At 41.4% G+C, this 10,100-nt stretch overlaps 1 protein-coding gene and 1 pseudogene across 1 annotated transcript; both read left to right on the top strand.

Annotated features, from left to right (window-relative positions):
• The first annotated feature begins 329 nt into the window (after positions 1-329).
• On the top strand, positions 330-2,800 carry RPS23 (ribosomal protein S23). The gene is made up of 4 exons (XM_074282172.1): positions 330-456; positions 1,474-1,633; positions 2,347-2,467; positions 2,605-2,800. Exons 1-4 carry the CDS (start codon positions 453-455, stop codon positions 2,749-2,751), a joined length of 432 nt encoding a protein of 143 aa, XP_074138273.1. The 5' UTR covers positions 330-452; the 3' UTR covers positions 2,752-2,800.
• A 134-nt stretch (positions 2,801-2,934) lies between these two features.
• On the top strand, positions 2,935-8,063 carry LOC141550989 (small ribosomal subunit protein uS12-like; annotated as a pseudogene).
• The last annotated feature ends 2,037 nt before the right edge of the window (positions 8,064-10,100 follow it).

The raw sequence follows: 10,100 nt of genomic DNA on the forward strand, positions 1-10,100 counted from the left end.
CATCCTTTGTCCAAGCACAACAAACCCGAACTTGATCCTTTAACTATTTCTCTCCACATTTCATTATTCGGCAGTCCTTGCACCCACGTGGTGCCAGCTTCCGCCAGGTTCCAGCTGGGCTTCAGAAACTGGCAGACCCTGCACTATGCGCATGCGCTTTCGGCATGGGCTGTTCATAGCGTGCCTGGCAGTCTATGGGAGTTGTAGTTTCTCTTCTGCTTCTCTGTGTTTTAGAAATTAATTTTATTATCGGTTTAGTAAAAAGACTCATATTCTGGCCCCCAAAAGTAAATCCATCTACCATTTTCCCAACAACTATAACGTAACTTTTTTCAGGCTTGGCGCAGACAGCCCTAAGGAGGGTCCTGGCTTAAGCTTGAGGCCGCAGGGCATTGTGGGCGCTTCCTTCCTTCCTTCCTTCTCTCTTTGCTCTCAGCTCTGACGGCGGCAACATGGGTAAGCGCGGTGCTAAGGGACTCGAGCGGTCGGGGTAGGGGGCTGTGCAGGCCTGGGCCTCTGGGAACGTAGGAATGGGCCTGCCGAGGTGCGAAGGGGAAGCAGGGGAAAGACTTAGTGGCGTCCGTCGCACGTGGCGGGGGCTGGGGATGGGAGCGGAGGCCGTGGCCGGCTGCCCGTTGCGGCTTCGGGCCCAGGGCCTCGCTCTTGGGAAAGTGTGTGTAAGCTAAGTGCCCCCGAAAGATTGTCATCTTCCAGCAAAATCCGTATTAACCTTTTGATTTTCCTAAGTTAGATCTTCTACTTTAGCCTTTAACGGCTTTTAGACCCAGCCATGGTAACTCATCCTAGCTTATGTATAAACTCCTAGGAGACAGAGCCACGGAGTAAATAACCAATTATTTTTTTCTCCTAGTCTTGCCAGTTCTTTTTTGTGAATCCCTCAAAGGCTTGTGATCGCGTGTGCATTTATAAAAAGATGAAAGTCAGCCTTTGCCCTAAGTTTTTAATGTTTCTCAAGGAATTGCCAAGTATTGTGAACGAAAATTAAGTTTTCCCGTTGTTCTAGAAAAGATTTATATGAGTAAAAGAATAAACGTTTATTAGTCGGAAATTAAGCACTTCTTACCAGAAATTGTACTGAACAATTGGGGAACAGGGAAAGGCAAAAACTAGACTTTGGTCTCGAGTGTGTTTTAATGACATAAAATTTATTCTGAGTAAATGAAAAGCAATAGCAGCTGGAGAATAGGAAAAAAATGTAGATTTAAGTTGAAGTAGCACCTTAAAGTAATTAGTTCCAACCCCTGCATTTTACACCTGGGAGAACTGAAGTTCCCAGTGGGTATATCGAGAGGTTAAGGAAACAGTGTTGGAAATTTAGGAACAAAGACATCTAGTGACCTGTAAACAATACGCATACCGTGTTTCTCAAACTTTATTGTGTTAACTTACAAAAAAAATTACAAAAAAAATTTTTTTTTAGCTTAATTTAAAACTTCCAATATTCTTTTTTAGGTAAGTGCCGTGGTCTTCGTACAGCTAGGAAACTCCGCAGCCACCGAAGAGACCAGAAGTGGCATGACAAGCAATACAAGAAAGCTCATTTGGGCACTGCCCTAAAGGCTAATCCCTTTGGTGGGGCATCCCATGCAAAAGGGATTGTCTTAGAAAAAGTGTAAGTGGGAAGAAAATGAGTGCTTCTGTACAATTTTAACTTCCTATGAACAAGTTTGACAATTGCATGGAATTGGGAAGGTGTGGAATTAATATCTTCCTGTAACACATAATAGCCCTTTGATGTTGGATAAATTACTTAACCTTAACCACCTATTCTGTGTTAGGCACTGTATCGGGATAAAGAGATGCAATTTGATGGGGAAGACCATAAGCAAACAAATGATGAGCAGAAGTTGAGAATTTTTTGCCTTCACTATCTTAGATATTTGGGGAAATGAGACTTATGTACTTGTAATCTGAGCCGTATCAGAAACATTAGTGTTGTATTAATTTCATAGGAGGCTTTTTGGACTTGTAATTTCACAAGTGATAAAAAGATTGAGATAGCATAGTGTCATTTGGACAGTCCTTAAGACATTTTTAACTTAGTGTTTTCTTCATATGCTTTCCTGCTTTGAGCTTGAATGCGAAGTTAAAAAAAAAAAAAGCAACTTTTTTTTCCACAGGAAAAATATGGGTTTTTAAGAGTAGTTGAATTCTAGCCAGCTTATATTGCAGTGATTAATTTTTAAATGTAAATTCATTTGTCTAAAAAGAAACTACATGCCAATATTTTTGTTGTGCTTTTAGTTTTCAAGGGGATTTAATAAACTATCATTGAATTAAAAAGTTGTTTTTATAACTCGGTTTCTGTGGTTTATTTTATTTTAGTGGTGTGGAAGCCAAGCAGCCCAATTCTGCCATCAGGAAGTGTGTGAGAGTCCAGCTGATTAAGAACGGCAAAAAAATCACTGCCTTTGTTCCTAATGATGGCTGCTTGAATTTTATTGAGGTAAGTATTTCTAGTGGTTTCAATTTAATCCATTGTAATTATTCCCATTTGACATTTTCTTGATAAAAAGGAATAAGGCTAAAGAGCACGTGAGTCTGTTGTAAATATGCAGGAAATAAGCTTTGTTTTTCTTTTAGGAAAATGATGAAGTCTTGGTTGCTGGATTTGGTCGAAAAGGTCATGCTGTTGGTGACATTCCTGGAGTCCGCTTCAAGGTTGTAAAAGTTGCAAATGTTTCTCTTCTGGCCTTATACAAAGGCAAGAAGGAAAGACCAAGATCATAAAAATTGTATGATGTCTTTGTCATAGTAAAAAACATTTTCATGTAACAAAGTGTGTGACTTTTTCTACCCATGTAAGATAGTTCTTAAAAGTTGGAATAGGTAAGCTATTCCTGTCTTTTAACTTTGTGAACAAAACTGTTGAATGATGTGTACCAATCATCAGATATGAAGTACCTACTATTCTGGGTACAAATAAGATAGAAATAGTTTCTTCCTTCAAGCAGATTACATTCTCCTTGGGGAATACAAGATGATATGTATCAAGCATTTGAACTGGATATTTTAATCTGCTTTCATCATGAGTACTAAGGAATAATGCTTAAGGTAAAAACATTTACTGGGTTCAATCTGAAATGATCTGTTATGTTAGTAACAAGTTAAGTACTTCAACATTAATTTGAGTGATTTGGATTGCAATTTCTACATTCTATACAATTGATTAAGGAATAGTATTTGTCTTTTTTGTCTCGAGTTCCTTTCTCTGAAAGCAGCGGAGAAAAGGATAAGAATATATTCTGAAAGGAAATAGTGTAGTAACTTAGAATGGCTTTGGGTCACAGGGCAGTTATAATGAACTGGTTTTTACTGCTTTATGACAGGCTAGTTTTGGGGGGCCTGGGTTTACTCATAAAAATGGAATGTTTGGGTCCTGATGAATGGACCATGAAAATTCTTCCCTTAATATCTGCTTGAAAAATTAAATTTTGATGGTTTTTCACTTGCAAGGATCAAATGTAATAATATAGGCAAAAGGTATATTATTTGAAGCTGTATCTATCTACAGAGGCCTTCTCCATCTCATCTGAGTGACTGTTGCAAAGTCATAGCAAGCATCAGAGATGGGATTTGGATCTAGTTGTTTGGGCTTTCTTTTCACTACTATCTTGAACTTCCAGGGACTACTGGATAGGCTCAGTCTGCTGCCAACTACCCGTCATCTTTTAAGGTGCAAACTCTGGGAAGCAACACTCCTGAAAATTTGAGCCACATTTAAAATATCTGATTCCAGTGTCTTGGTACAATAATAAAAAGTGTGTATGGTTTTCTAAATCACTCGGTGTCCTGCAGGGAGCCTTATGGGCAGTTTTGTGGCCCCCAATTGCTAATTTAGGACATCAGAACACTTTGATGGGGGCCTCTCTAGGTAGGCATGAAAACTGCAGAAATCTCAACCTCTTCAAGCCTGTTTCTCCTCATTTACATCACCACTAATTACATTCCAGACAACTGGGAAAGTTTGTTAGTCGTGTCCAATTCGTGATCCCATGGACCCTCGACTTCAGGTGCTTGCGAGGTCCGGAGGATTAAGAATAAATGGGTTGCTTGGATCACATACCTAGCAAATGAGACCTCCCTGGCCCCAGGCGTAGCACTTAATCCAATGAGCCATCAAGGTGTCTGACCCAAGGGGGCGTTTTTATCTATGGTAAAACCCGCAAATCGTACATGCGAATTCCAAGCATCGCCAAAAACAAAACTGTAGGGAGAAGATTGGCCACGCCGAACTAGAGCAGGTCCTTTCCCCTCTCGACGGGCTTGCTGGGAACTTGCCTGGTGCTTCCCGAATATAGGTATGGCTTTGGAGTTTCAGGCGCTGCGTCGGTCACCCTTAGGAGTTGGGGGCGTGGAGAGCCGGGGTCCTCTGCTCAGTTTACGCTTTCTCCCTGACTCGCGCGTGCGTAGTTCATTATTGCTGGGCACCCACAGCGACGCGGTAGTGCTAAAATGGATGAATGCAGAAAGCAGGGAGAAGCACGAGGAGGGTGAGGGTTTCGGCTGCGGGCTCCATCGCTCTGTGCCTCTTTTCAGGCGGGCTCCGCACGGCCCGGAAGCTGCGCAGCCACCGGCGGGACCAGAAGTGGCACGACAAGCAGTATAAGAAGGCCCACCTGGGCACGGCGCTCCAAGCCAGCCCGTTCGGGGGCGCCTCGCACGCCAAAGGCATCGTTCTGGAGAAAGTGTGAGTGCGCCCCCGCCCTCATCGACGCTCCCGGAGAGCACTCAGGAATGGGTCCGACATCCAGTCTGCCGGGGCGTTTGGAGGCTGGGAAATGAGCCTGCTCCTGCCCAGTCCTGTGGGGAGGCTTCCGGCCTCAGGTGTCTAAACCGGTCTGGAGGGTCACCGGCGGGGAGGCAGGGCTAGAAGGGAGCTCGTTCTTGTGCAGAGTCCGGGCGGGGGCAGGGGGGCGGCTCACGGGCGGCTTGGGGGCGGGCGGGGCAAGTCTGGGGCAACGAGACTGGAGGCCGCTGGTGGGAAGTGGCCTGTCTAACCGAAGAGTTGCTCCTTAGTCCTGGAGGTAACATGGAAGGCACAGGAGAACTCCGCTAGGATTGGCTTCTGGGGGTGTGTGTGTGTGTAGAGGACGAACTGGTGAGACGGAAGAGGGGAAGGTGGGGATAGAGCAGCGAGAAGGGTTCCCGCGAGGGTGGGCCGGGCTATTGGAACGCCGTGCAAATGCTGGATTTGGCAGCAGACATCCTGTTTTAGTCCCAGTTAGTCATCGGGCACTTCCCACGAGCCAGGTAAGTGTTAAGGACACCAAGAAACATCAGACTGCCCCTGCTCCCAAGGTGGCGTAGAATTTGCATTCAGCACTGGACCTTCTAACTCCTGGATTCAGCTTTTAGTTGACTCCTAGTTGATGCTCCCGCTCCTAGACACTACCGAAAGAGGATCTTTCAGAAACAGCTCTAACTATGCCTAATCATTGCTCCAAAACCTTCGTTGGCTTCTAAATCGACAGACATTTCACAGTGGCAGTGAAGCTTCTCCACTGGAGCAACAACTTCTTAGCATGTGGTCCCATAAGAAAAGCCCTGCTTCCATTTCTCCAAGCTCTTTTCCTGCTTCTTATCTTGCCTAACCCTGGCCCCTCCGGATTCACTCCCTCCTCTCTTCCCCTCCAGAGTTGCCTGGAACCTTGCACTTGAAATTTTACTAAGTATGATTTAGAGTTGAGAGGGTCCTCAGATCCTCCAGTACAATTAGATTATTTTACATTTAAAGAAAGAGAGGTTTACAAATTTATCCACAGGTAATAAGAGAGAGTCAGGATTAGAACCCATACATCTCTGAACTCAAATACAGTCTCTTTCCATCCCATCATGTTACATGTTTTTTGTTCTTGTCTTTGCTTTATATATTTATGTATTCCCCTTTGCTTACACCATAAGCTTCTTGAAGGCAGTGGTAGAGGAGGCGCTTTGTGACTGAAACAAGGGGGTAAATTATTCAAATGCTGCCTTGATCACTTACTGACTGATTTCTGGAAAAATAATCAGTAAAAACTAAGTGAATATTTAAGAAACACTAATGAAAAATGGCCAATTCAGCATGTATTAGGCTCAGGAATCATTTTCAGCATTCTCCTGCACGAACTAATAAAATTTCGCTTGGCTGGGGACCTTTGTGATGTCATGTTGTTTCTTTCATCTCTTCATTTTGCTGATGAGGAAATGCAGACCTCCTCAAAAGGATGAAGCCTTGAGGGCTTTGTCCAGGATTTCCCTAGGCAGGGACTGAGCAGGGCTTACTCCTGTATCACTTTCACTGGGGTGACTTGCCCAGGGTCACACAGCTAAGAAGTATTAAATGTCTGAGGCCAGATTTGAACTTGGGTCCTCCTGACGTCAGGGCTGGTGCTCTATCCACTGTACCAGCCAGTTGCCCTGTAGTGTAACCTTCAAATGAGAGAATATTTAAGGGTCTGTTTAAACAGGTATTGAATAAGCTTTTTGTTGTTGGGAAGCAATTTGGTAGTCTGTTTCTGAGGGTTATTATTATTATTTTTATTTTGAAATGCTGTTCTTTAAGTCGGAATTAGGTTGGTGCAGTGGAAGAGTATTGGATTTGAGTTTAGAGGGCCTGGGTTTGAACCTTAGCTCTTCTACCTGACAAGTTAACTTCTCTGGGACTCAGTTTCCTTATCTGGAAATAGCTTTTGACTATTTGAACTATAAGAGCCTTTCTTGTTGAGTTTGCAATTTAAAAATAACAGCAAAGCACTATAATCTCTTCTATTAGCAACTAAACTTACTTTCACTTTGTGGGGTAACAGTGGGGTGGGATATAATGAGGACAATGATGGGTGTGGGTTTCTGAGTACTGGCAGCCCCATTTACCAACTAATTTTGATAAATCACTTTATTTTCATAGCCTGAGTTTCTTTGTAAAATGGAAATACTTTCAATTACTTCCTTGTTTACAATGTGAAAAGAAGCATTCTGTAAACCATAAAATACTATATAAGTGTGAATTATTTTCTTCTTAAGAAAGTATACTGTCGGGGACAACTAGATGGTACAGTGGAATAAGGATCTGACCTTGAGTCAGGAGAATCTGAGTTCAAAGATGTCAGACATTTAACACTTTATTGGCTGAATGATACTGGACAAATCACTGAACCCTAACTAACTGCCTAACCAAAAAGAAGTATACTAATGTGTTAGGTTTTTAGCAGCAAAGGTTGAAACAGAGTATCTGTTTCCAGAGTACCTCACTCTTAGAAATATGGTTAATTGAGACTTTGTTCTTTTAAGAAGTTGGAAGGAAAGTTTCAAATTAATGAATTTTTTAAACACAATTAATTACAGGGGTGTGGAGGCTAAGCAGCCAAATTCTGCCATCAGGAAGTGTGTGAGTCCAGCTGATCAAGAATGGCAAGAAAATCACAGCCTTTGTTCCAAATGATGGCTGTTTAAACTTTATTGAGGTAATTGATTTTTTTACACAAACAGGAAATTTAGTGGATATTTGTTGGGGAAGCTGGTCCTTTTACTTTCTTTACAAAATTAGTAAAGTTACTGTTATAGATAATAGTCTGCCCCAAATGAGCATAAATGTTTAATAAAAATTACTAATCATTTTTATACTGTTTATTACATACTGATGGAAATGCAGGCTGGCTTAAAACTACTCAAATTAAATCATTTGATTTTTGGTGTTTATTTGAAAGAAAGATACAGGAAACCTCAATAATGAATATGTTTATCTTCTGACTAAAAATTAAACTTTCTTAGAAAAATTGCTAATATTTCTTTAATTTGGTAGCATAGCTCAATTAGAACATTTGTGATCTAATAGATATACAAATTTAAACTTTCATTCTTATATATAATTTCTTATTTTTTATTACAGGAAAATGATTAGTGGTTGGTTTTGGCCGAAAGGGCCATGCTGTGGGTGATATTCCTGGAGTTCGCTTCAAAGTTGTAAAAGTAGCCAATGTTTCTCTTCTAGCTTTGTACAAAGGCAAAAAGGAGAGACCAAGATCATAAAGTGATTCTTACAGTAAAGTTTTTCTTCATTTAAAGAGTGTCTGAGAATCCTTTACTTCAGTCTTAGTCTTAAAATGAAACATTCATAACATACATCTTTTAGAAATTCCCTTAAGAATCCTAAAGAGAGACTCAAGGTTTTGGGATTTGGGCATAACAGAAAGGCTTAATAATTTTGATCATGACTTTCTGGCATAATGACTTTTTATACAGTCTTTGTCATACTATTAGATAAAGAGGTTAAAAAAAAAAGTGGTTTTTCAAGCTAATGATCAAAATATATTTTCACAACCTCAATTCAAACAGCTGTACCTAAAGCTCAAAAACAAAACACAGGGCACAAAAAATCTCATCCAGGAATATGAAGTAATTTATAAGGCCTACAGAGTAAATTCTGGCAGTGACATGTAACACTTCATCCATTTTTCTGTTGGAGACTCCCCTTGGGTTTCTCAGATCTGTTTGGCTAGCCCCAGCCTCTCTCCTGACTTCTAGGCTTCTCTCCAGCAACTGCTGGACATTTCAAACTGGTCACCCTATAGATGTTTTAAACTCAAATTATTGTTTTCTTCAAAGGTACCACCATGTTTCCTAATTAACACAACTCAAAAGTTAGGTATCCTCATCAACCCAACCCACCCTCCAGTATCCAGCTAAGAGTGCTGGGCACTGAAAAGGCAAATCTTTTCATATCCTCCTTATCTAGAGGGACAGAGTAGAAACAATCCTTAATGTCTATAACCCAAAGAGACCATTCTCTAGGTAATTGAGTAGGAAATAGATGTCCAGGCTGAAGAGTTCCCATAGTTTCCATCTGTTCATTTATCTTAATCAGTCAATATCCTCCATTTTCCAGATTTCTTTCTTGCAACAAATACTGGAATTCCAAGGACTTAGAGAAGATTGTAAGTATCCTTGGTCAAGTTGCTCCTGTACTATATCTAATAAGGCCTGAATTTTATCGCTACCTAAGGGCCACTGTTCTATCCACACTAGTGTATCAGTTTTCCATTGGATAGTTACAGGTGAAAGTGGTGGCAGGCCTTCAACAGCAGCCCTGCCTAAAAAACCGAAGTACTCATTTTTAATCCTAATTATTGTAAAATGTCTTTTCCCCACAGATTGATGGAGATTTTTTTCAATCACAAAAGGAGTAAAAACTCCTGTTTCATTTTCAAAAGTCCATCTCAAAGGCACTAACTTCAGCTGCTATTGATCCTCCTATCCCAGCATGTAGATGTCTGCCTTAGTCTTTGGCCAGTGACTGGGCCAGTTGGCACCTCTAATGACTGTGCGATCTGCACTTGTGTTTACCAATCCTTCTAATGGAATGCCATTTATATATATATATAGTGAGCATAGGTCGGTCAGCTGTCATAGCTGCAGTCTAGTATATTCCTGGACTCTGCTGCTTGGAGTCAGAATCTTGACAACTAACATCAGGTTGCCTATTAGGGGTATGTAACAGAAAACCTGATGCTACTACTACTTCTCTTGGTTGATAAGTCGCAAGTTGTCTACCTGTGTTAGTGACTGGAATATTATCTACGCATTCCCCATTTTCCTATATCAGTGTATGGATGGACACTGTTTTGTAAGCACACTCAGAAGGTGAAATGGTCAAGCCTACTGTGCCTGGAGGCAAGGGATCCATAGCCTGGAGAGGAACAGATTTCACCTCTCTAGGGAATATCTCAGTAGTCCCAGCTGCATACAACTCTTATTTTTCCTAACTGTAATCCCTTTTCCCCCCCTCTGATTGCTTCTTGGCTGATTGATAGATCATGTAATCCCTTTCTGCCATCTGATTGCCTTTTGGCTGATTAATCATGTCTTAATATTGAATTTCTAAAGACTCTGGGAGTTATCTCGGCTGCCAACATGCCCCACTTGGGGCCCTGATTTTTTCTAGAAGTCCCTTGCCAAGAGGGACCCTGTCTTCCCATGTTCATCATAGTCTGGGTATAATAAGCATTTGTGCCCACTGGGGCACAGCATCTTATGATCTCCTTTAAAGGAGCATCTTTGTGTAGTTCCCATATAATTCTTCTGCAAAACTCATTGGCATTTTC

The sequence above is a fragment of the Sminthopsis crassicaudata genome, chromosome 1, assembly GCF_048593235.1.
Source record: "Sminthopsis crassicaudata isolate SCR6 chromosome 1, ASM4859323v1, whole genome shotgun sequence".
Taxonomy (NCBI): Eukaryota; Metazoa; Chordata; class Mammalia; order Dasyuromorphia; family Dasyuridae; genus Sminthopsis; species Sminthopsis crassicaudata.

Bases quoted from the DNA above. Each gene is read 5' to 3' on its own strand.
- RPS23 (XM_074282172.1), top strand. The intron at 1,634-2,346 runs GTAAGTGGGAAG...ATTTTATTTTAG, and splicing joins GGGATTGTCTTAGAAAAAGT to TGGTGTGGAAGCCAAGCAGC. The intron at 2,468-2,604 runs GTAAGTATTTCT...TTTTTCTTTTAG, and splicing joins GCTGCTTGAATTTTATTGAG to GAAAATGATGAAGTCTTGGT.